Below are 26,105 nucleotides of genomic sequence, written 5' to 3' on the forward strand. Positions count from 1 at the left end.
CTCTCCTCCTCTTTTCCTCTATTATTCTTCTCGTCTTCTTTCCTCTCCTCCTCTTCACCTCACCCCCTCCTCCTCCCTCCCTTCAGTAACTTATCCTCTTTCTCCTCTATCTACCGTCTTCTCCCACTCCATCCCTCCATTTCCTTCTCTTCTTCCTCTCCGTCTCCTCTCCTTCTCTTCCTTCCTCCTCTTTTTCACCATTCCGTTTCCCTGTCTCTCTTGGGATTTCTTCTCCGCCTCCCCCGCGCACCGAAACCCCTCTGAATAGCTCAACGACTGACACCCTCCTACACCTCTTTTGTCCGCCGTTATACCCTCGTCTACTCTGTCTCATCTCTCCTCATCAGCTATCCATCTTTTCTCGACCTTGATTATCCTTCCTAGGTAGGACATATCCCTTACATTTATTCATTTTTTTCGGTGCTCCATGCGCACGTATCAACATCAAATTTGGTTCTCTTTGGGGTCTGTCTATGCTCTCCGCACCATGAGCTCATCATGATCGTTCTGGAGGGAACCACTGGTCACCATTTCAGTGTTTTGAACGCATTCTCTGACCAGCAATAGAACGACCCATTCTAGGAGCTTTTTGTCGAATTCTACACCACACCCGCCAAGACCTATATCAATCACTCATCTCCACTTCTAAACCATGGACTCCACCGAGATGCGCGACGCCCCTCCGGTTGACGAGACGATGGCCGATGCCATGAATGTCGCCGACGAGGGTGACATGGAAGTCACTCCGAAGACTGAAGAGGAATACGCGCAGTCTATGCTGACCCTCCGCGCCATCGTCTCCTCTAAGGAAGCTGGCGTGATTATCGGCAAAGCCGGTAAAAATGTGGCCGATCTCCGGGATGAAACCGGTGTCAAGGCTGGCGTGAGCAAAGTCGTTCCTGGTGTTCATGATCGTGTCTTGACCGTCACGGGGCCTCTGCAAGGTACAGCCCGGGCTTATGCCCTGGTGGCCAAGGGCTTGCTTGAAGGAGCCCCGCAAATGGGCATGGGTGGTATTGTGAATAACAATGGAACTCATCGTATGTTCCCCTTTCACCATAAAGGAATCCGGACCTCTACAATGAATATTCTAAGCAGGCGCTTGTGCACCTTTTGAACCCCATTTACTAACATATAGTGCTTAGCTGTCCGCCTCCTGATCTCCCACAATCAAATGGGAACCATCATCGGTCGACAAGGTTTGAAGATCAAACACATCCAGGATGCTTCTGGTGTGCGAATGGTTGCTCAGAAGGAAATGCTACCTCAGTCCACCGAACGGATCGTGGAAGTGCAGGGAACCCCAGAGGGTATTGAGAAGGCTGTTTGGGAGATTGGAAAATGCCTCATCGATGACTGGCAGCGGGGAACCGGCACAATTCTTTACAACCCTGCCGTTCGTGCATCGGTTGGCGGATCTACCTCGATGAACACGAGCAGCGTGGGCAATGGCTACAACAGTCGTCCCTACAACCGCACCGGTAACGGCGCCGATTTCAGCGACGGCCAATCCGGCGGCTACGGCAGACGCTCTAATCCAGATACCTCCAACCGCGGCTATCCCCTTGTCACTGAGGACGGCGAAGAAATTCAAACTCAGAATATCAGTATCCCAGCGGACATGGTCGGTTGCATCATCGGCAGGGGTGGAAGCAAAATCACCGAGATTCGCAGAAGCTCTGGAGCTCGCATTTCCATCGCTAAAGCGCCTCACGATGAGACCGGAGAACGCATGTTCACAATCATGGGCAGCGCTCAGGCTAATGAGAAGGCTTTGTACTTGTTGTACGAAAACCTCGAAGCCGAGAAGACTCGCCGTAGCCAGTTGCCTCAGGAATAAATGCCCCTATATGGTTTTTTTAATGGCTTGACACGTAATCGCCTGTTCCGTCACAGGTGTCCCGCCTATTCAGAGGAGCAGGAACTTTTTTCTTCAATGTCTTGCTTTCATTTTCGTGTGCCTCTTTTTGTTCATCTCGTCGATTTCATTATTTCACATCCTATCCAGCTGCCTTAATTACAGGCAAGCCACAGAGTTTGTGCGGTGGAGCGCACGTACCTATCAATTACATGGACCTCACGACCTTCCACTGGTTGCCTCATGCTGAATGACTTTCGAGCTCAGAAAAACGAATGACACTATCTACTGATACTCGGTATCTACGTCTCCCAGCTTCCTCTCTTGGACATCTTCGTTCCCAAATTCTTCTCTGGCTCCTCCTCTACCGCTCACGTCTCCTCTGAAAAGTTGCTCGCTGCAATATCGTTGTCCTCTAACTCCCTATTCTCAAGATCGGATCTCAGTATTGCTCCTTAATTTTACACTTAACCCGCGATGGATCATGTCCATTTAAATGGCTTTTCTCCGGTGCAACTGCCCTCTATGCTTCATACTATAAGCACATATCATGAGGCTTTTTCTCCTGTTTCCTACCTCACCCTGGTGTCTCATCTTTGACAAGACCACCCAACATGTGTGTCCGCATGAGCTCATCGTGTTAGCCGTGGATCAAGAGAAGAATAATGGTTTTTTACGAAGCTAATTCATCTCAAAATGGAATGGATTGCAGTGAGCAAATGAGTGTATCTGGGTAGCTGACGCCTGACCTCAACTGATTGAACCGTAGTTTCCACTCTTGGGACAAAATCTCTCTAGTAATCATCACTTACGTTGTGGACAAACCATGATTTCGGACTACATAGAGACGTATTCAACTTGCAATCAAATTTGGCGTTGCATTTACAATCGTTCATCATGCAATTGTTGGCTTGGAAACTGTTACAACAGAAAGTCAACTACATACATGAACTTGGAGATAAACAGTCCAAAAAATGAACGCGAATGAAAGGAGTCTATGCTGTATGCACCTGGATGTGCGGATGCAAATCAGAAATGGATGGGTGGCCGCTTTACCGACCCAGAGCATGAAGTAGAGATATGTATGGAGTAGAAAGTAGAATGAGTTCGAAAAGAAAAGGGACTGTAGACCAGACCATGTCCTGTGCTGAGCACGAAACATCGAATGGGATGTGGATGTCGTCAATGCATGCAGGTATGTATGTATCGGGGCAAGACAGAAATCGAAATTGAGCGTGGATTCGTAAGGATATGCTTCTGTGCGAAAGGAATTTATGATGCGTCGCAATCGAGCCCGTATCGCTGTGCTTGTTTAATGATGGCAAGAAACGCCAGGGCAATCAAATAAGCAGAATGGTAGACACGGAAGGAAAAAAAGCGCCGGCTGAAGAATATCCAAAACCCAGGTATGAATCGCTTCGTTAGATGAAAAAAAGCCGTAAATGAAACCGACGGACTCCGAATGGGTTTAAAGACGGGAAAAGTACGAACAACAAGAACGAGTCGATTGATCAGTCGATGCTCACATCTAAAGGGTCTTCATATGCGGCCGTCGGTCGCTGCCTGAGGCCAAATGTTCGTACTCCCATACTATTTGCTCGTACTCGGTTCTGCTGGATGGGTGTATAGCTGGCTGCCTGCTTGCTCGATGGCGCGGTAATTCTTGTCTGATACAGGCCTTGTTGAGTGGGCAAACCATCACCCTGGCCGTCTGGCACCGAACCATCACCTGCGGCTGAAGGAATACCAGAGGCACCATATCTGCGAGAACCAGCAAGAATGTTCAAGCGCGATGTGGTTGGCGTATAGTTTGCCGGAATCGCAAGGCTTCTGCGTAGAGGAATGCTGGACTGCGCGGCGGTCGGGGTGCGCGGTTGCTGTAGCTGTGTACGCGTGGGTTGATACGACAATCTGGAACCTTGAGATCGCTGAGGATCTGAGACTGGTTGGGAGGTTGTATAACCATGCGCGACTCGCTGCCGTGGTGAGAGGCGCTGTGCCGCTGCTGAATTGTCAATGTCGGTCATGGCTCTTGAGATCGAGCGACTATGTGGACTTGGCTGGTCGGCGTCTTCGTCCTCGGGCTGTAGCCTCTTGCTACGCAATGAAGTTGAGAGACGACTGAGTCGGCTTTTAGGAGCAGGTGCGCTGGGCGATGAGGGACTATTGCCATCTGGGAGAGCAGAGTGGTCTTTTCTGCTGCTGCTGTTGCCGTTCGTATTGACCAGGCTTGCTCGACGTGCCTCCAGACGACTAGATACATGAGTGGTGCTCTTTCGTCGGCCTGGGACCTCGGGCTCCAAGGTCATACTGCGTCGAAGGGAACGACTCAGCGTTGACGACTCCTCGTTCGCGCTAGTCGGTAAATGGGTTATAGTATCATCGTCGCCGGCGGGCATTTGCTGTTTGGAAAGCTGTTCGTCTGACAAAGCGAGACAGAGCTCTGTCAAGCTGCGGCAGACGCTGTCGGCTTTTCGCCTAGACTGCCGGTCGGAGGAGCTGTAGCCATTGACAACCGAGATTCCACTAGAGGGTGCTTTATTAGTGCCTAATAGGCTTGAGAGAGCCAGTGCATCCGTGACTGCGGCCTCGAGCGATTTATACACCTCGTTGTTCAATACATCTCTCGCTTTGAATAGAGCCGATTGCAAAAGCGGGTGCACCGGATTTGTGGCCGTGGCAGCCTCTGTTTCCCCCATTGAGGGGCTTATCTTATGGTTGTGGTTTGGAGAAGAGGATACGGTCGTTACTGTAGTGGTTGCAGTTCGCGGTCGCTCTCCGGAGACTGTCGATATCGCAGCTTGAGACGACGGCGGCAGCTTCCCGGTCAACTCCAGCTTCTTGATTCGCGACTTGAGATCTTCCAGCTCATCCCAGACTGTAGACGGAGCAGTCGTTGACAAGGTCGACTCGGTGCCATCCTGCCGGGATCGATCATGCTCGGGTCGCGGCCGTTCTGTGACATCGGAACCCGACGGCTGTCGACTGCTTCGAAGGCTGGCAAGAGCAGAATGGCGGTAAACTCGAGGATCCTGTAGCGAACCCCTTCTTTCTACGTGGAGTTCTGGGGAGTATGGTGATGTCTCTGGGCTTGCCTGACCAAGCCTACTTCTCGATATGCCAAGAGTGGACCTCGAACTCGAGCCTATTGCAGAATGTCGGGAGCGGGGATGGTCATCAAGGGGATGAGCGGAGGCCGAGTAGGAGTAAGGAAGGGCGCTGTAAGGGTTTGATGGGGAATTGTTGAGGGAGTGCAAGGGGGTGTCGTAAGTGCTCAACCGTAGTTGATCAGGGGAAGGCGTCTGTTCATTCAATCGAGAATTGGGTGAACGAAGGTGACCATTAGACAACCCAAGCCGCGACTATATTGTATTTAACTGCTGTTAGCAAAAGACCGCGTGAGGAAATTTGGCAAGGATTGCAAAAGGGTCGTGATCGCCGTCCAAAACAGATTGTCACTCACCCGTCTAAGTTCTGAGCGCCCCAAGGAGTCGCGCCGCTTTGAGTCTGATCGGGCAATATTCAAGAAGATGTCCTCATTCTTGGATTTTGGATCTTCTGCGAGTGGCGTTCTAGCGCCATCCTCTTGATCGGTCTGATCTATGCTTTGGATTGCGCGATCGCGATCGCTTGCCTGTGGGCTCCCCTGGACGTAAGTCGCTGTTGACACCGGCATCCTCCTCTTCACATCTGCCTGACTTTGTTGCTGAGAGTGTGACAAGGACTGTTTACGACGACGCTTCGATGCATTGAAACTCAAGGCGTTGTCGATCGAGTCGGCATCGAACGGCAGAGCAAAATCGCTAGACTTCTCCGAGATTGACAACGGGGACGGCAAATGCGACGGAGAAGCAGGTGCGGTCGAATTGCGAACACGGGAGGTACTGAAGGTTGGCACTGACCGCCGAGATCTGTCGTACAAGGAAGCGCGCTGGGGGTTCGGAGTCGGATCAGTGTCTGAGGGGGTTTCACTGGGAAAGCTAGCTTGGGTCGTCAGGGCCCGCTTGTGCAAGGGAAGCTGATACTCGAAGCTAAATCGACTCTGCGGTAGACGAGGTGATGAAGCAAAAGATGGGTAGGGATGCGATGATGATGATGATGAGCTCGAGTTTGCTGGTGCGGTTGTCGTTGGTGTTGCTGTGGTTGTTGTTGTTGTTGTTGCTGGTGCTGATGGGGAGGCGCTGGTACTGGTGGATATTAGCGTGGCTGCCCTGGCCGTGTCACGGGAGGCGGCCGCAAACATGACGGTCTGACGGCCCAAAACTTTAGTTCTGGCGTTACTCTGGTCGTCGTGATGAGACTTGTGGCTCGAGCCTTGATTATGTTGACGATCATCTAGCTGGTAGCTTGTTGTCTGTCGGCGTTTCTGGGAGTCCTCGCACTGTGTTGGACCCGCCGATGACCCTATCAGGCTCAACCTGGGCGAGACAGAAGAGGTAGTGGGAGAGAAAGATAAAGGAATCGAGTCAGCTGCCAATGGAGGATTCGCAATCGAACGGCGAGCCAAAATAGAATGCCGGTCTCTCTGGGGTGCATGAATGGTACGTTTCAGAACCACAGCGGAATCTGTCTGTCGGCGACGAAGTCGAATATAAGGGTTTGGGAGATCGTCTGGAGGAGATCGTGGGATGATGGTGGACACGGGGGAAAAAGTAACGTCTTTGGACATCTGCAATGTAGGTCAGGCATCGGCAGGATGCACAATTGCATGTTCGAATCGAATTGGTGGGAAGACTGGCAGGTGATGATGGGATCATGGGAGAGATCTAGACTTGAACGCTTAGATTTCTGGAAACAAGCAGGGAAGCAAGCAGAAAAAAAAATACATCATAATTATCTACGGAGTACCACTCTAATCAACCAGCTCTACTAATAGCAGTAATCTCCATGACAGTGGTGACTGATCTCATTAGACAGGGAAAAAAAAAGAACGCTAATCGGCCACCAGGAACAGAAGCTGATGGTGGCTGGGATAATCTGGAGCTGAGTGGAGCACCTTCAGACGGGGCTACAGACGCCGGAGAATAAACGTTGAGCAAGATGATGTGTCCATTTCTGTATCTGAGATGAGAAGAAATGACATAAGATTCGAGAAGAAGATGGAGTTCGGCCAGCAGAATGCCTTAGGTGTTCGTCCTCCGGCGGAAAATATATAGACGCTGTGCTGATGGATAGATATCCTGACATAGGAGACCGTGACGATTCCGACACAGTCAGTGTTTGAAAAGAAGTGGATAAGAAAAAGCCGTTGAAAATATGACACAAAACCCTAAGAGCCGATCAATTTTCCTCATCTCTCTCTTCTTTCTCCTCTTCTCTCTCCCTCTTCTTACATAACATGCATATAGTTTCTGGAGCAACAACAAACAAATGAAGCCGCTGAACCATGGTTTATGCAGTCTCCATCCTTGGTCCAAACTTTTGAAATAGTATTGGGAATATTCTAAGTCCAATTTGACAGTGTGCCCCCAGAGTTTCATCTGAGGCCGATATGAAATGCTTCCAGGAATTAGCAAACCGACAATTCAACTGTAGTTGGCATCTGCGTCGACCTGGACTGCCACGTAGTCCTGCAGACCCCTTGCTCGATCTTTCGAAGAGCATATCGCAATCATTTGGATGAGGCGAGCTTGATAATAGTCTATGTCGACCGCCCCGGATAAACAAAACCAGGTTCGTATCGCTTACCTTCCGAGACAAGCCCCCTTACTTCCCTTTACACGTCTGCTGCAGTGTGTCATCATCGTTTGGCAGAGCATTTCCTTGCGGTGAGAGATAAATCATGTCTCTGAACTCGATATCGGGAAAGGAGAAAGAGAAGGCCGAGCTCTTATCTGAAGTGACAACTGGGGTAAGATTCCTTTAGAGATTACCTCCTGATTATGGTTGGAGACGATGCGGTCACACGGAGGCCCAGTTCGGTCTGAAAAAGGAAGAGACATGGAGCACGTGTGGCTAGTCGAGGTGGCATGTATGTGTATATGCATTGAATCTATCCTCGTCAAACAGGGCTGGGTACGCTGTTGGTACCTCCTATCGCTTAGTAAAATTGTAAAGCATGGAGGATCTGATCGCTAAGAAACTGAACAAAGATAGCATTAGCATTCTTATTTTAGTGGAGTGCTTGAATAGCTTACCTGAGAAACGGAGTAACATAGGGGTGAATGTGTGATGGTCTTCACATTTCTCCTGCATCAGAAAGATTTTCCTCGTACTCGGAGATCATATCTGAACCAAGACTAAATGTTCACAGGTAAAGAACCGGTTCGGATAGTAATCTCCTGAAATGTTCGAACTCAGGGGGTCGTATGATGCAACCTTGATCTAGCAGTAGGTCAATTCGGAGCACCGGCATATGAATCATTACAAGGACAACTTCTACATCCCAGGAAGAACCGCTCATGTCTCCGTGCTTCTGCTGAACAGGAAAAATTCAGGATCCTGGTCATATTTGAAACAAGTACAACTGAGACACATCAACCATCAAATGGTTCAATAATGGGACCTTGATTGAGATCAGTTATCACATGCATCAATATCACGGAGCGATGAAGGCCCCAGAATAGGCGACTGGGTAGAACCTCATTACCATGCCAACGACAGTCACCTTATACAAACCTGGGGCTATTTTGGCTGGACAACCTCATATCGTTCAGTAAGTGCAAAACTCGGTAGCAGTTGTGCACCATGTGATTCGTGATATGATCCAATATATCCGAGCGATGACACCTACCGAATCCCGAATCAGGAGCAATGATACTAGAGCGATGCTTTACGGGGCCAAAGAGCTGTACGCCGTCTGAGGTATATTGGCCGGGCGTACGGGATCACGAAAGACAAATCTGAAACATATTCTGAATCCTCATATGTCACTACCTGGCACTAAAAGTGACAGAGCTCTTCTCGGGCTGAAGCTTTGACCAAGTGGCTATGATGCTTGAGGAGCCGTTGAATACTAGCTGCCGCTAGTCTGAGACATGAATGATCAGTTAATGACGCAGTCTTATGGAGCCGCTAGACTTGGGTTGCGATAATCGATTATTGAGCCGAAGAAACGCACCCGACTTCTCGGTAGTTTCATTAAGCATTTGACTTTGGATGGTGCAGATCAAAGTCGACATGGACAATCAAAGCCATACTGTCCTTAAGTCGTATCGATTGCTGCAAATGGGCGCAAATCTGACTGCAACAAGATGCCATCAAACACGACTCTATGATTCGAGTAATAATAGGGCGCAATAAGGCTAACTCCACAGTATCCCTGCTTGATTGATGTTTGAAGTCGAACTAGAGGTCCAAGTTCTCGGAATAATAAAAATGACGGTTCACTTCAATGATCATGAGGTTGTTCAATATCAACAGTGTTTCAGAGTGACTGGATAGCCACGTGGAAAAGATGACGGCTTGCTTTCCACCTTGGTAGGAACTGGAGATGAAACCGTGCACAGGACACTTGGATGAATGGAGTCCGACAATCACAACCCGGAGTCAGTAGTTGCTTCGTACTCCAGTGGAGAAGAAGCAGCGCTTACCATTTATAGTGAAGCAAAAGACCCATTGAAACTGGGGATACCTCGTAATCTCAGTCACCCATGAAGGTGTTTCCACAGAATTCAAGGATAATAGGATATCATCTCTTCATCAATCAAGACGATCAGGTTGATCAGTTCAGGAGAAGATGGCCTGGGGACGGCATGTTACTGTCCGTTATCTAATGAGCAGCAACAACACGTGACTGGCTCTGAGTCCTAGAGTTGGAACTAGCGGCTTAGCATCTCTTCTGGTGTGTTTCAGAATATGCCTCCCAACTTCAAGAGTTCCAGTTAGCGCGCACTATTATTGATAAGGTCGACTAGTTTTCCTCTGGCCTGTTTCAGAATTCAATCCCACAGAAGACGAATTTCTTCATCTTTTGTCTTTCTCTGAATAAACCTGACAGGTCAGCGGGAGATCTCATCTTCGCGACGATCAAACAAGCAACGTCTTGATATCTACTTTGTAGATAGAGGTGGAACATGGAACTAGGCATTCCAGTCGGGATTCAGAACGTAGCCTCCAAGTTTCCATGTTGTTTTTGTTGCGTGGTCTGAGCATCGAATTACAAATTGTTAGCCTGGTTTTCCCTCCTTGGCGATTTGATCAGGAGTACACCATATTGCCTTACAGATTCGCCTTCCAACGCCGCTCAGGGGCGCGCGTCTAGGACGATCTCGAGGAGATCCTATGGTAGGATGGCCATTTCTTATGTTTCACGTTTATTCAGAATCAGCTTAATCAAGGCACCTGGAATAATTTGCCCAGGCAGCGGTTACAGAGCCTCTCTCCGGATTACCAGCTGCCTAACTAGGTAGTACCTGAGTTTGCGCAATGTAGTGAAGACGATAGAGAGATTTAGAGAGTGTTCATTAATCTGTACCATTTTATTGCACGCCGATATATTTCCAGCTTTAATTGTGCGTCTCCTGCGTCAATTCAGAACCAGTTCGATTCGAGCCCTGAATAGAAGCAAGCAGCCGCAGAAACCAGGTGACCGTGCACAAATTAAAGCGGGTCAGATGGGCAGCAGATTTGGAATTCATCAAGTCTGGCTTTCTGATAAATACTCGTTGATCTGTGATTTCTGTTCGGAGAATTTCTTTATCATCTTCAGCAATCGTTCTGTGCTTCTTCTGGAAAAGGATCTTTCTGCTGGTTGCACGCCCGTACCTTCTTCGAGTTTCCTTGACCATTGGCCGGAAAAGGGGAGTTATTGGGTTGCGTGCTTGCTGGGGATGGAGTATGGAGCCCATGTTATAACAGTAGGTACTCGCTACTACTCCGTACAACCCGTGTGCAAATGAAAATCCTGTCCGGATCTAGTACGACTGTGGCATAGACCCATGTTGAGCCGTGATACCCCAATTCAAACGGAGAGGAGGGACTTTGAGCGTTTTGAGGACAACAACACCAGGATATCCAAATAGCATTTGATTTGTGTTTTTGTTCGATAATTGACTTTGTCAACTACTGTTTGCTACCAGCGCAACCCTTTGTTCTGAATATTTGTCATGGCCCTTTTATCGATCTGTCTATTGGGTTTGACATCTGCCACGCCGTCGACCTTTCCCGATCTTGTTTTTTACTTCCTTTGTCAGTCTGGCCTTTCAAATCTTTCGCCCCAGTAGTGCCGATTGTGGAGCCCGTTTGTGTATTAGTGTTGCACTTGCACCAGACCCTTGACTGAAGAAGGAACTTCAAACAAGAGGGAGAACCGAAGGGGCAGCCCGAGAACCTAGGTTTTCGATTTTTCGAAGAGAAACCCGAAACAAGGAAACTATCGATTCAGGGATACAACGGGTATCAGCTCCCTTCACCGGATTGGTGTGGTCTGGGATTCTTGTTTACATAGTCAGATCCTCGAAATGTTGCATCACAATTATGCTTACCCACCAGCCCCGGTTTCAGTACCACCTTCAGCTAGACATAACCTGAATGACCAAGGAGACTAAAAAACTTGATGAGGAGATGAGCAATACAGATACAAACCGATTCATCCTCAGTTCCGTTGTACAATCTACATCAGACATAGGACAAACCAACTAGCTGATACGCTCGTGTTGGCAGGATCTAGTAGGTAGTATCTGATTTGCGAGCTCTTTGGCGCCCATGCTGCACATACCAGCCTCCCATATCAAGCTGGGCGGCTAAATTTAGAGCTGCAGGCGCTAAATGTCCCGCGGTACTGCAACCTGATTGGTCTCCCACTTCAGGCTTACTGGGGTCAATCTGCGTCTGCTCCACAGCTGGAAGTATTTTGATAGGTTGTCCATTAGAACGCAGCCCGCCATCCTGCCGGGGCTGTTTCCAATCACTTTCGTCTCCTTCCCGTTGGCTCAAACCGCTTGCTCCGGCGTTGTTTTATTCTTAGCGATCTCTCTTCGTTTTATTAGTATTAAGGTATGGATTTTTATTACTACTTATTATTTATTTTTTATTTTTTTTGGCCCTCTCTACAGTTTTATGATGGGCTTTCTGTGACTACTGAGGTAACAAGTCGTTCCTCCTCCTCTGCCCACACTTATCGCGGGTCATTGTTGGAGGAACCTCTTTCGTTTCCCTTTCGTTCTCATCTCTTCCCTTCTCCTCTTCTCTTCTCTTCTCTCCTTCCCCTCCCTCCGTCTCCCCTCTTCAATTGTCTTTCTCCCCTCCCTCTTGATAGGATCCTTTCCTACATACTCGACTCGCCCCTCGATCTCTCCATCCGGGTTGTGGGCAGTCGGTCTTGTAGCCATTCCCTACCTTCCTTCTCCTTGAGCTCAGACCTGGGATAGTACTTTCGATACCCTATTCATTTCGTCATTCCCCGGAGGAACGACTGCCCATAGAAGACACCGGGCGGCAATTCTCTCCCCAGTCCTTTGCCAAAGCTGAACCGATCCCTAGTCATCTTTATTACTATATTCTCTTGCAGTAATCCTTGAAAACGGAGCAAACTGCTTTGTCCTTTATCCTTATTATTCTCTGACGGGCTTGGTTGTTGTGGCTACTTTGTCCGGCTTTCTTCCTGTTTCACAATACAATCCTTTACACGCTCGGCATTGGCATATTTCAAAGAGGAAACGGTCCTCTTGTGGCATTCCTTGGTATGTTCAACATTGTCTCAAGAGTCAGTCCCTCCGCCCACTGGCCGGCTCATCCCCTCTCTGTCTACCTACCTCGCTTTCTCAGTCTCTCTTTCAAAGCATTTGTTCCTTTGCTCGCCTCTTTAATCTTCGCTTACTCGTCCCTCATGGAGTCAATGGCTTTTTGATCCCTCTTTCTCATTCTTCAATAGCTTTTTTGTTGTCGTTCGTTCTATACTTCAGTCTGATCGTCGGCCTGGTCTCACTCCTTGCAGCCGCGTTTGCTTCATTCTTCCACTTTGGGATACTTATGTTTTGGTAAAGCGAACGGAAGTTGGGAAACATGGACGCTGATCGCTCTTCGTCGAAAAGGTCGTTTGCGCAGGTAGCAAGTGCGACACTTCTTTCCTTTCAGCTGTCTGGATGCAATCAGTGTACATCAGTTTTTGCACCAGCACCTCGCGAGAGCTGCGATCCTGAGAGGGTGTCCCCTTTCAAACGCAGATCCACTTCAAGGCCTTGGTCCATCATGCCTGTGCAAACCAGCCCACCGTCACTTCCGGACTCGTTCCCGTCCTTGATGTCGGTATTCGGTGGAATCTCGCCCAAATTCGCCGAGGGAGAGGAGCATAGCGCAGCACTCAAACCTCTCAGGGTTCCTCCACATGTTACCGTCAATACATCTCGGCGACCACTTCCCTTTCGGCACCGGACGAGTATCTCGTCTGTGACTTCGGGATCCACGGATTCGTCTCCTACCACTACTATCTCGACGTTCGACTCTCCATTGGCCGCAGACACCACCCCCAGCTCTTCACCCGAATCTCCGTCGGCGATGCCGTTGTCGTTTCCCAAGTTCATGCCACCCTCGCGCAATATTGAACACCAATCGCTCTCGGGAGAGCAAAGTACCATGTCAAAACGCTCGCCGGATGTACTAAGCCGAGCGCGTCCGGATTCTCCAGGTCGGCGGGCGCGCAATCTCAAGAATCTTTCCTTGAGAATGCCTCCGCCATCGCAATCGTCGCGACCAGCGATCGCAACAGCCTCGGTAGTTGAGACAGCCTCCCAGCGCAATCTTTCCGCCCCACCCTCCCCCGCGCATATCCCTCCCAAAAGCGGCCGACGAAAGCCTGCAAACCTAACTATCCAAACTCCTGGGTTTGACAGATCCTTCTCCAGCAACGTTATGGAAATGGTCCCACCAACACCTGGTGGCCTCCATTCATTGAGACACACTGAATCTTCGCCTTCTCTGACTTCAGTATTCTCGCCGTCTTTTGGTCCCAAGGGAGGCATGCAATTGCCGCGACCAGTGACGCACCATGGGAGCCGACGTCCGTCAGGAGCTTCGGAACATAATCTCTCGCCCCTTCAGTCGGCCGTCGAAGACGGCTCACCTGCGGGTGGAGTCCTGCATGAACTAGAGGAAGAAGAGGACCATCTGGACTCGAGAGAATCGACCCAGCGAAACGAGCGCGGCTATCCGAATGGCCCTGTGCAAATATACGATTCTGGAGTGTATCTTTATTTGGAGCCAACAATGCAGGAGGCTGCTCAATTCGATGTTGTTGTAAACGTTGCGAAGGAAGTTGCAAACCCGTTCGCTAATGCATGCGCGGATAATGGAACGGTGATGAGCGCTTGGCGAAGTGCCTCAGCCAGCGCCAAACGGTTATCGAGTGCAGAGCCGCCGACTGCGGTCTCGGAAGTTTCTTTCAAGTCTGCATTGGAATATCCCATATCTGAGACTGAGTCGCCGGTCACGCCCTGCAGTGACTCTTCCGGGCCGGAATATATCCACGTAGGTTGGGACCACAATTCCGAGATTTTGGACGACTTATACCCACTGTGCGAGTTGATCGATTCCCGTGTTTCTGAAGGCAAGAAGGTCCTCGTTCACTGTCAACTAGGCGCTAGCCGATCCGCCTCTCTAGTGATTGCCTATGGCCTTTACAAAAACCGGCACCTGGACTTTAATTCCATGTACGAGATCGTGAAGGGACGGAGTCGCTGGGTTGGGCCCAACATGAGTCTCATTTATCAATTGACTGATTTTCGCTCAAGGCTGCAGCAGGGTGGTGCCTCCAAGCCTGCGCCCGAGGAATGGTTTGTGCAGGGACCCCGAAGAGGCTCTGAACCCCAACCTTCGAGGTCTGGAAGGACAGCAGAGGCGACTTTCACGCCTCCAGGCGGTATTAGCTCCAACTCAGGCTACTCTAGGCTCGCAACCCCAGCCAGCCGGTCACAGACATCCTCGAGTACTCTCTCTGTGCCCTCGACAGAGCAATCCACGCCCCCGTCAATCAGCGGCTGGAGGATTCCCAAGTCTCTGTCTCACAAGCGAAGCTTGTCTCCTCGTCCTTTACCCCTTCGCCAGCGATTCGAAACGGTACAGACGGCTGCGAAGGATGATGGGACGCGCTCTCTAGCGCCGGCAGATGCCTTTGAAAGAGACACTGTCGAGGATCCGCTGGGTTTGTTTTCTCCACGGACGAGCCAATTCCTGGCACCGTCTCTTGCTCCTCCCTTCCCAGATGGGCTGGAAGATCGTCTTCCTGGCGGTCCTCATTTTCGGACAGAGACAGCAGACCCTCGGTCTCCCCCTCCTGGGAACGAGCGACTCATAATGAGGAATATTGATGAATTTTTATAAAAACTGCCTTAATGGTTTTTTTTTAAGACAGCCTGTCTCTGCCGTGATGCTTTGGGGCTACGTCGGAGAAATGATTCCATGACTTGATTCTTTTCATCCTTCATTCTTTGAGCATTACTTACTTTCGCTCCTCTGTCTCCTTCCGCGTCTTCGTCCCTCTACTGGGCCACATTCTTTCTCTCCTTGATCTCCAGTTTTCATTTATTGCCATTCCTTTCCACTTCCATTTGATCTTCGACTATTTACCCTTATGTTTCCTATACTTTGATGACTCGATGACCAAAGCAGGCTTTGATGTCGTGATTTGCATTCTTATTCCCAACCTTTATCAGCATTTTTTCCTCGACCAGTAAGTGACTGGTCGATTGGAGGGCTTATTGTTGCATTGATTCAGCATCGGCTCGATCTCGCATGCTTTTTATGGTCGAACGGCGTCCGGGGGTGTTTCAAAAAGAACAAAGTGCGGCATTTGTTTGCCTAATAACCTGTAATATTAGTGGTGTTCTGTGACTGAGAGTTTGCCATTGCTTCGATATTCGAGAAGCGTCTGGCGTGGTGCTCATCTTTGCACACTGTTGGTGTGATTGCATTTCAAACAACGGCGAACGCGGAATACCCATTGAACAGTATCCTTGAAACCAATCCATTGAATGGTTGTTGACATCCTTACTAAAGTAGATCCTTGACTCTTTCTGTAGTAACTGTTAGTAGACTTGTCCACTGTAGAGGTCTTATCCACAGCGGGCCGAAAAGCCCGAGTAGACGGGTACTGATTTGGCGCTTCACGTCATCCACTGATTTCAGTCCGTATCAACTTTTCATCGCCGCAGCTATAGACTATAGCAGCCATAGCATTGCACAGCGAATTCCCGCGCGCAGAATCATGGCAGACGAGAATCATCCGGCACACCTGTCTCCCAGCGAACTGGGCACGAAAAATTAGTAGGTAGCCGCACGAAATCAGCCTCTCAACAGATTTTCCCAGCCTACCCCGCGTACCCCTCCATCCGCATGTCAACAAGGGGAAAAAAGAAAAAAAAAAGAAAGGCAGCTCCACGAACAAGATGCATTTACTCAGATCCCCATTTCTATTGATTCGGATTTACCTCTCTTGCTAATTAATGCTCAATGCAGCTGGGAAACCTACTACGCCCGAACCCTMACCCACCTTTCGAGTAAACACCAGCCAAACGCGCGACCAACCCCCACCGCCGACGCGGATGTCGACTCCTCCGAATCCGAGTCAGAATCTGTTGACGACGATGACGACCCAGGCACATCCTGGTTCTCGGAGCATAATGCCCCCGAGAAAGTCCTCCGCTTCCTGACGGATGAGAGCTTCCCGCTCGCGCCGTGCAATACCCTCCCCGCAACAGCTACAACGAAAAAGCCGCTAAGCGATGAGGAGAGGCGCAGGCAGCCCAGCATTCTGGACCTGGGGACGGGGAACGGGAGTATGCTTGCGCTGCTGAGGAAGAGGGGCGGGTTCCGGGGGGGAATGCTCGGGGTGGATTATTCGGCGCGGAGTGTGGAGTTGGCGAGGGAGTTGCAGCGGTTGAAGATTCATTCGGCTTATTTGAGTGAGAGTGAGTCTGAAGGGGAGGAACAAGAAGAAGGGGAAGAGGAAGAGGATGTGGTTGTTTCGAATGGGGCCGAGACTGCGCAGGCGATTCCGGTCCCCGAGGAGGATAAGGATATGGCGATTCGGTTTGAGGAGTGGGATATTTTGAATTCAGAGGGGGAGTTGGACGAGGAGGGTCGGCTGGACTGGTTCCCCTATGCGCATGGCGGGTTTGATATCGTGCTTGATAAGGGGACGTTTGATGCGGTTTCGTTGTCGGAGGAGGTGGTGGTTGAGGGGAAGACGGAGGGGAAGGTGATCCAGCGCCGTGTGTGTGAGCGGTATCCTGGTATTGCGCGCAGGTTAGTGCGCAAGGGCGGGTTCCTGGTCGTGACGAGTTGCAATTGGACTGAGGAGGAGTTGGTTCGCTGGTTCACCAGCGAGGAGGCCAAGGGTCCTGGCTCTGACCGGTTGGAGGTCTGGGGGCGTGTGGAATATCCCAAGTTTAGATTTGGGGGTCAGGAGGGCCAGGGTGTTTGCACGGTGTGTTTCCAGAGGGTGGACTAGATAGATCTCTTGGATATATATTCCTTGTGCAAAACATTATCCATGACAGGCTAGTAAAAGGAGCTTTGCAGTACGGCCACAACACACCATCTCTTCCTGTTCTCCGGTGCCTCGCCCTCTCCCACAGGCGCCAACCTCTGCTGAGGTCTTTGCCTTTCGCTGTTGCCGAATTTGGATCCCACTCATGGATCCTTTCAATTGCAAAACCATTCTGCACTACATCTCAAAGAAAGGAACAATTGCTCGACCTAAGTGGAACCCAATAACGACCCAGGCCTGTTCCGCGGGATATTCTCATGATTAGATCGTATCCAGTAGCAGTCCGCGGCGGTACTACAGGTGAAGATACCCTTATCGCGAAAGCAAAAGAGTCGTGAAACGCCCCAGTGATTGACAGAAGCATCGGCCGTACTGATCTTGGGGATGATGGATGGTCTGCCGCGGTGACCCTCCGCGACAACTATACCTACACTCCAGAAGAGGTGGGTAAACAGTTTTCTCCCTTCCTCAACCTGATTCACTTTGCTTTCTTGCGATAAAGGCGCAACCTCTTTGTTCTGTTTTTCACCCTGGCTGGGTACAAAGAAATCGCGATCTCGAGGTTTCCATAACGCGGGGTGAGTAGAGCAGGTGTCTCCTGAGTGGCCGTTAAAGGAGGGCACATCGGCAGGAATAAATGGGGGAGGAATGCACTCAAGTCATCCTCGGATAGTTCTTCATTCCAGTTCCACTTCGCCTTGGAAATCGAGCGCTGGTGCAGAAGCTGAAGAAGATGATGGAGGACGGAGGGGTGCTGGGCGGGGAGGAGAAGAAGCCGAGAATTTTTGTTTTGAGCTGAGAAGTCAATTAGTTAAAGAGCAAATGGATTCGGTTTTGTTGATGAATTTGGAGCATTTCTCTGCTCCCTGGAACAAAAGCGGTAACTGAATGTTGTGCATTGTTTAGTTTGATGGGCCTATCAATAGGTACTTCTCGCTACCTCGTAACTGAGGTGGACTGAAAATGAAGCCTTGACGACCACAAGTCCGTTTAGCACAGATAAGTAATCAATGGGGTGTCTGCCTCGTTGATTGAGGAGAGGAATGTTGCTGGATGTTTTGTGATCATCAGTCAATTGGTTTGTGGTGCTAGTTGCCATTATTATCTTCATATCATAGTACCTTTTCCTCTCGGTCCACTAGCATGGGAAGTTCCTGGCGATCATGATAAAGGCTTGCTGATAGAGCCAACGTAACTAAGGCATGCTGAGCTAGGTAAGCAACGTGCGTTTGTGGTAAGCCAGGGTCAGGTGTCTCAATGGGTAATGATACCGGCATGTAACAGTGAAACAGACAGAGATACGTGTTTCCCTATCTGAAATGGGGTGAACACGGGGATCTGGTGTCCAACGTACTGTAAGGCATGCATGACATCATTTGTCTCTTCCAAAAGCCCTAGACCGGTCGATGGGAGAGCATTGCCAGCGAACCAGAGTACAATTGTACGGCGTCAGTGACCAAAATTACAGTATGCCCATACGTGGACTGAACAGTGGGGTCAACGTCTCATACAATCGATAGGATGAGGCAATTCCGATACGGGCAATGGGCGGTGCTGGTGGGGCATCTCTTAAGAAAGTCTCCGTAATTGAGTAAATTACCTGATTTATTACGCCTAATGATGTGATCGTCTACTAAAGTGCCCGTGCGGATGACAGGGCAGCTGATCTCTTGAGTCTTGCCCAGTTCAGTATTCAAGTTCAGATCATAATTGCCCTGCAATTTTTGACTTTTTATTTTTCTTTTTTGGGTTTCTTTCTGTCTGCTGGAGTTCCGTCCGAGTCAGTATGCCATCTAAATTTTGGACTCGATCTAGTCTAATGCTCAAAAATTGTTCTGGTCAGATATCATAGCCAGGTTCTCCCCCAGGATGAGTGATATCGGATTCCAGATGCTGAGTGGATCCTATTATGATCACATCACTGCCAACTACTTGCAACCTAAGTTATCTACAGCCATTTTTCCTTTGTCCTTGTAACTAAGGTAGCTGCTTGTATCTTCTCCGTATTTCTGCTGACTCTCGCCCTGTTTTGCCGCTGGCCCTTTCGGGCCCCCTTTAGTCAGGAACCTGTGCGATATCAAATCAAGTTGATCGGAACTCTTTTCTTCAGCCAGGGGAGTTCATCACTACTTTTTTTTTTTTTTTTTTTTTTTTCACTCTCCATTCCTCCCCCCTCTTCCTGTCAAGGTTCAGATAATTTTCCTGCAATATCTAAGCATCAGTCATCTTTCTTTTTACTTACTTATTTACCCTCTGATCAATTGCATTCCCTCTGTTCAGCTAATTGTTTACTGGCCTGTGTCCAGAACCCCCGCATCGCCTCGACTAGCGAATTTCCGCTGGAGCCAAAATTCCCCCCCGCAAAAAAGGAACCGACACTCTTTAAAGCACGTACAGTACGGAGTGCATAGAAACTATTTGTATTATTATTATTATTTTTATTATTAGCATTAGCATTATTAGTATTTAACATTCTTCATTATTACTAGATAGCTGTTTACCGTACGGTTCATGTTTGGTCTTTGACTCTATATCGCTCATTGATTATTATTAGTATTAGTATTTTATTACCTAGTGGATTACCTAGTTGCAGCAGCAGGTGGATTACTTCCTGACTTACTTATCCAAAGGTACCTGGACCTCCTCTTGCTGTCCACCAAATACCAAGTACCTACCTACAACTACTCCGTACTGCTGCTTCTCTCTTTCAGCTTCTCCTCTTTCTATCTTTCCTTTCCTTCTTTCCCTTTCTCTTCCTCCTACATTTCCTCTCCTCTCCTCTTCTCTTCTCCCTACATATCGTATCCTCCCGTCCTCTGGCATTCTCCCTACCTCCCAATTGCTCATCTCGTCATTTGACTTCCAGTCCATATTACTCATTCAGCCTCCCCAGTGAACAATTTCAGGTGACTTTCCTCCTCTTATATCCGGCCCAACCACACCACCCTCTCACCACTTTTTTCGGGACGATCACGACCAAACCTTAAAACACACACAAAAAAAAGAGTTGCCTTACGTACTGCCTTGTGTTCACGGGGCTCTCAGCGATTGAAAGTTCGAGAGTCCACGTATACAGCATGGCTTCATTCAAGGTATTCCACCTTATTTTTCACTTCCTCGTCTCTTCTCCTCTCTACGGATCAGTCATGAATCATGAATGACCACGTTAAGATGACCGCGCTAACTGATGTGCCTGCTCCCTATTCGAAGGAATTATCCCTGTCCCGACCACTACCTCAATCCACTCCCCGTCAGCATGCCCACTCCATATCCCTTGGAGCGGTCAATCATAACCACCGTGTCACTCGTCGGAAGAGTGTCACCACCGCTGCTGCTGCGAATGTCGCCGCCGCCGTGGTCGCCGCATCTATGAAGGACGCCAATGGGGAACCGATAGGTGTGCCGATGCCTTCTCACCGTCGAGGCAGCACCAGGAGGGGCCTGGAATCCACTTCGGTCGGAGCTCTCTCCGGCTTCGGCCACTACCTCTCCCGGAGCATGAATAGCCCCAGCCAAGAACCCCCGGTCGCTCGCAAACCCTCGCCCAATCATCCCAACAACGGAGCTTCTTCCGTCGCCGCAGCTGGCGGCGAGGAGAGTAGTTCGGATAACAAACCCGTCAACACCAAGAGTCGAAACCGTCGGGCCAGCGAAGGATCGCACTTGGTCAAAGGCGAAGGAAAGCGCGCCTTGGCGGAGCTACGCTGCGATCGCTGCGGGAAAGGGTATAAGCATGGCAGCTGCTTGTCCAAGCATATGTGTGTATACTCCCCCCCAATGCCATCCTGCAGTCTGGATCGAATCGGAGCAATGCGCCATGTCGGCTCTGTTGCAAGGTCGCCCTCGTGGTCATTCAGCTCCCCGCGTCTCCCCCAATCCCTGCTCATTTCCCCCCTCTGAGCTTTCTCACCCCTCATGGCGATCCCAGTCGGTTGACGTTTGTGGTTGAAAAATCTTTAGGTGGGAACATAACCCGGCATGGGCCATCACGTCGAAGCTACTGATCTCCAAGCATCAGCAAGTTCAGCTGCTGGAGGCCGCGAGCGTCCTAGTTAATATGAACCAGAACGGTCCTTCGGAAGGTGCCGAAGCCGAGTCGGAGCTGTCATCTGCGTCACCAGACACTTCGTCGGAGCTTCGCGACAGCGTCAGCTCGGCGGAAACCACCCCTCCTCCTATGGATGAGGACGAGGAGGACGAAGATGACATGGAGATGTCAGGCATGCCCGTGTTCCCCAACAAACGGTTCAGTGTGGGCAACGTATCTGCTCATTTTTCGCACTCCTACCAGTCCGTTCCCTCGAGCTCCTTCAACGGTGATGCTCCCCTGCATTCACCTGCCTTTTCTCACTTCCGGCATTCGAGCATCGACACCCGGCCCTCCACCGCCGAAGCCAAGTTGCATGATGACGATGAAGCGGATTTGGCCGCTGCCATTGGCCTCTGCAATTTCGGAACGCCGCGCACTGGACCTGTGCCGATGTCCCCCGGCATTCCCCCGGTGCCCCCGCTCCCGTCTCGGTACCTCGATCAAAGCAACGGTGCTGGCAGTATTAGTCAAAGCCTGGACCCCGCCAATACGGCCAATCTCAATTCGTCTCTCACCGAGTCCACCCCGAACATCTTCCTTTCTGTATCATATAACCCGTCACTCTCCTACAAGGTCTCCGACGAGCGGGAAGTGAAAATGGGTAACGCGGATCGTGTGCAAAGACAGAACCGCAATGCCGATGTTGACTTCACCAACCGTCCTGCTCATGCAGATGACGATGACGATGGCGTCTTTGGTCGCATGGAGGAGTAGACGGTTTGCCGGTACCATTCGCCCTATCGCGTCCCGCACGTTTCCCTTTACTCTGCCCCCTATCTCATCTGTCCTGTCCTTAAGGGTAGATGACACAGCTGTGCCTCAGTTTGTGGTATTTACGATGATGTATGAGCATTGCTTTTGTCCCAGCCATTTGTCCGTGGTTTCTGCGTTTTTTTGGACTTAGCATCCCCCTTCGCGTCTAGGATAATTGTCAGGAACTGTATACCCGAGGCTTGGAACTCGATACTACCTGACTACCTGGGCTTCTGAGATGCATGATGGATATCACTTGTCTATTCAACTGCGTCGCATGGGCTCGTCCTATTGGCCTGATCTCATATTCTTTATATCCTTCCCTCATTATACCTTTTCATTGTTCTTGTCTTGGTACAAACCATCTCATGTATCATTGGTCTCAGGATGCCCACCGCCGGCATGTTTTCTTTTCCATATACAACAGGACATACCTCATTTGCCGATGTCTACGACTGCCCGCTTTTCCTTGTTCTATGTATACAAATCCCCGGTCGAGTGATTTGTCAATACGACAATATCATACCTTATCAAGCATTCATGTAACAACTGTAGAAGTGATTTAAGATGGGTTTGTAGTGAAGTAGCATTGATGTGTTGAGAAGTTGCGCCAGCACATCCACGAATAACAATGAATACATGACTCAACAGAGATCAAACTCCACATGAATGCCGAAACCAGGTAAGACCAACCATGCAAGTACAAAAAACCATAAAACAGGCCCAGATCCACGCAATGCAATCATCCATCTCAATTCATAATATCATAAGCCGTCGACCTTGTTTCGAAGATAGCCTCAGTCAACCCACACACCTTGGCACCTGTCTTCTCCTCCATTAAAAGATACTGTCTGCGTTACCATTGCCTTCTTCTTGTCGGCAGTGACCAATTTCAGCATAAATGTTTGTTTTTATGGGGAGAACGCGTCCATGGCGGGCGAGCAAAGGGACTTTGGAAAGATATGGTGTCACGTATAACAGTAGGGCTAATATAAATGGCCGGTTATTAGCATCTCTCCGTCAAGCTGTGTCCCGACTCCCACAAAGATAAATAAGCATCATGCTTACGTAGACTCAAGGTCACTCTCGAAGACGACATCTGTGCGATAGAAGAAACTCTTGTCGGCACCGACAGAGGAGACGTTGTTTTCGTGAAGACGGACTTCCATGTGGGAGTGGAGAGGAAAGTCTCGCTGGTTGCATGGGATGAAGACGAGATGATCCAAGTAGGCTCCAATTAGAGTCCGAGAGTCAGTTAGGCGGACGGAAATGTCTGTCGCCATTTGTATGTAGTAGCAAGCGTCTCTGCGCGACGACGACGGTGATGATGAAATGCGAGAGACTGATGAAGGTTGTTCCTCTGGTCATGAGCTTCGCGATGTGCGAGTAGAGAAGGAAGTCTTTCGGATTCCCAAAAGCAGAAGGTTGTGGTCTGCGCAAGATAGCTCGTTTGGTTGTCCGAGTTGATCTTCCAGATCGAGAAGGGTTGCTAATGAAGAGCCCATTGCGTTTGAGGATGTGGGTGCAGTGGCCAATCTTGCACATTGAATCGGTATTGCCTGTGGCTTGAACTCTGAAGGTCTGAAGGTCTGATATCCTGTGCAATGAAATTGATTGCGTCTGTTTCTGCGGAGGGTACGCCCCGTTACGACGGCTGGTGTGTGGCTTCGTGTGGATGACGTGACAGAAAAAAAGCTTGAGCTGGAGCACTCATGCGGAGGGAAGAGACATTGCGAGACAAAAATGAAAATGGTATGTATCTGCCTGAGTGCTCGCATGGACTGCTCGCACCGAAGTGTCTTGTCAAGGTATAAAGGTGGTATCGTCTGGCTCAGTCTGGACCTTCAACAAGACGAGCAATTTCTTCACAAAGAGAGAAGAATGAATAAGGACTCACCCCCGGAGGGCGAAAAGCCCTACCACCCGCGTCAGAAAAATGAATCGCAAAGCAAGATCTGGGGAACTCACTTGACAACCACGTTTTACGTGCCGTACCGTCACTCACTTCGAACTCCACCGCCAGACGCACGAATCTGACACCACGTCTCACCTTAAAACTACCCCAACCCGCAAGAAGTCGTGGCGACCTAAGAGCGGCCGGGCCAGCATTCCCAGGAAGCGACCAGGCTGCGAGACCGAAGGAACAAGGCCGGGAGGTCCAGTCGAAGGACTGGCCCAATCAACCGACCTTGCCTTCTCCGGCTCCTGGCGAGGAAATCGCCCGAAGAATGACTGGCCCAAGAAGAAGGAGAAGGGGGGATACGGAGGCACACATCTTGGCCCCAGTCGACAACTGCGAAATCAGACCGACGCAGTACTAGACGAGCTAGTACTGGCCGTAATAGTAGTAAGGAGGCTGTTGGCTGTACATGGGTTGCTGCCAGCCGTACGGTGACGGATACACACCCATAACAGGTGTGGGACCCGGGCGAGGACCGCCAAATTGCCCGTGCCTCGCGTCTTGCGACGGGTCCCTGTTGCCTACAATAAGAGACGCCTGGCTTTGCGTCGGCGCTGGAGGGTCACAGGCGGTTGGACGAGCTGACGAGGAGGGCGCTTCACGCGCCGCCCCGTTCAGACCTTCTTCCCGTTCCCTGAGTCTCCTTGCGTAGCGCTTCCTCTTGGCCTGGCTGGGTCGCTTGCGTCTCCGACTGCCAGAGGTAGGCGCGCCTTCTGCGTCGGCCTCTGGCTCTTCGGCCACCTGTGAACCTGGAGAACCAGGGACCGCAGAAGCGGTATGGCTCTCCCAACCGGCGAGCAAAGCACACACGAGTTGTAGCACCAAAATTGGTGACAGGTTCTCCGGACGTCGGAGCACGAGGGCCGACTCCCGGGACGGGTGGAAAGCAGACGAACCGATTACATCGGACGTGCCTTGGGCGGTGTCCGTGAGTCCATCGACGACGCCGTTGGGGTTGACCTTCGGCCCTTTGACGGTGCAGGAATCCAGTACCGGGGACACTGCGACGATCCGCTGGCGCTCCAACCGAGAGATCGCTTTCTCCACCTCAGGGTGGATACTCACGAATCTCCACGTCTGTTGCTCTTCCAACGGAGGCGCAATGGCGGCTCTGGTGAGAGCGACAACATCGGAGCCGGACACGGCAACCCCCGAGGGCATTTTGCCTTCGACCAGAGCGTCCACCTCTTCGTACAGAGATGGAGCACTGTCGGCCGCAAGATAGTGGGCTACCTTGGGTGTACCCTCGAGAAATTGGCCAAGCCAACCGAGTTTATCCCCCAGTGCGGAAACACCAAAAGAGACAAGTCCCTTCCAAAGGAGCGCAACGAAAGCCAATAAGCCCCATGCAACGACCAGACTGACACGAGAAGACGACGCGGGCGAGTTTGATGCCGCCGTGTCGCAGTCCACGGGACCAGAGTCCACGCAGATCTGCAACACGTCGGCCTCCTCCCACAGCGGGATAGCCACGCTGATTGTCGACTTCCGCGTGCCGGTGGCGTTCGGGAAACCTACATGGGTGGCAGGACTTGGGAAACCAGTCGAGCGGACGTACAGGAACTCCTTGTGCCCAGGAGCCGTGTACGTGGAGGTTATGGCCTCCGCTAGGTCGTAGATCCCCTTGGCCAAAGCCGTTGCACCCACGGCGTCGGATATGGTCCTCACGAACCTCCCGTGAGGATCATTGTTTCCTGGCACTTGGAAGAATGATCCCCAGAGAGTGAGGAAGATAAATCCTCCGACAAAAGGTAAAAGCATTTTTCTGTTCTCAACAGTACKTTAGCCACCAACACTCAAGTGAGCTTCAAACGGAGAACAAGTAGAAAGAGCACCGCGAAGCTGTTTAATACTTTTTATTTGTTTTGAACTTTTTCTAAAACGATGCAGAAAAGCAATTTGATTAGCTGCTGACAGTTGTTTCGTTGGTTCACGATCAGTGTTGAGGTAACAAGCTTGGTGATGATGGGCAGAGAGAGAGAAGAGAGAGGAGAAGAAGAGACGCGGAGGAGGAGAGATA

At 50.3% G+C, this 26,105-nt stretch overlaps 6 protein-coding genes across 6 annotated transcripts; 4 read left to right on the forward strand and 2 right to left on the reverse strand.

Moving 5' to 3' along the window:
* Nucleotides 1–652: 652 nt before the first annotated feature.
* On the forward strand, nt 653–1,840 carry Asppvi_001359 (KH domain-containing protein; the record flags this gene model as incomplete). Its single annotated transcript, XM_043297656.1, has 2 exons — nt 653–1,040; nt 1,146–1,840. 2 exons carry the CDS (start codon nt 653–655, stop codon nt 1,838–1,840), a joined length of 1,083 nt encoding a protein of 360 aa, XP_043153591.1.
* A 1,529-nt stretch (nt 1,841–3,369) lies between these two features.
* Asppvi_001360 (putative LPXTG-motif cell wall anchor domain protein) lies at nt 3,370–6,527 on the reverse strand (the record flags this gene model as incomplete). Its single annotated transcript, XM_043297657.1, has 2 exons — nt 3,370–5,220; nt 5,322–6,527. The coding sequence occupies 2 exons, from the start codon at nt 6,525–6,527 to the stop codon at nt 3,370–3,372; spliced, it is 3,057 nt and encodes a 1,018-aa protein (XP_043153592.1).
* A 6,461-nt stretch (nt 6,528–12,988) lies between these two features.
* dspD (putative protein-tyrosine phosphatase) lies at nt 12,989–15,115 on the forward strand (the record flags this gene model as incomplete). Its single annotated transcript, XM_043297658.1, has 1 exon — nt 12,989–15,115. The coding sequence occupies one exon, from the start codon at nt 12,989–12,991 to the stop codon at nt 15,113–15,115; it is 2,127 nt and encodes a 708-aa protein (XP_043153593.1).
* An 883-nt stretch (nt 15,116–15,998) lies between these two features.
* Nucleotides 15,999–17,243, forward strand: Asppvi_001362 (putative S-adenosylmethionine-dependent methyltransferase; the record flags this gene model as incomplete). The annotated part of the gene is made up of 2 exons (XM_043297659.1): nt 15,999–16,057; nt 16,250–17,243. 2 exons carry the CDS (start codon nt 15,999–16,001, stop codon nt 17,241–17,243), a joined length of 1,053 nt encoding a protein of 350 aa, XP_043153594.1.
* A 3,192-nt stretch (nt 17,244–20,435) lies between these two features.
* On the forward strand, nt 20,436–22,086 carry Asppvi_001363 (putative C2H2 finger domain protein; the record flags this gene model as incomplete). Its single annotated transcript, XM_043297660.1, has 2 exons — nt 20,436–21,040; nt 21,243–22,086. 2 exons carry the CDS (start codon nt 20,436–20,438, stop codon nt 22,084–22,086), a joined length of 1,449 nt encoding a protein of 482 aa, XP_043153595.1.
* A 2,365-nt stretch (nt 22,087–24,451) lies between these two features.
* On the reverse strand, nt 24,452–25,846 carry Asppvi_001364 (uncharacterized protein; the record flags this gene model as incomplete). Its single annotated transcript, XM_043297661.1, has 1 exon — nt 24,452–25,846. One exon carries the CDS (start codon nt 25,844–25,846, stop codon nt 24,452–24,454), a length of 1,395 nt encoding a protein of 464 aa, XP_043153596.1.
* Nucleotides 25,847–26,105: the final 259 nt, after the last annotated feature.

Source organism: Aspergillus pseudoviridinutans, assembly GCF_018340605.1.
Source record: "Aspergillus pseudoviridinutans IFM 55266 DNA, scaffold_1, whole genome shotgun sequence".
In the NCBI taxonomy this organism is placed as follows: domain Eukaryota; kingdom Fungi; phylum Ascomycota; class Eurotiomycetes; order Eurotiales; family Aspergillaceae; genus Aspergillus; species Aspergillus pseudoviridinutans.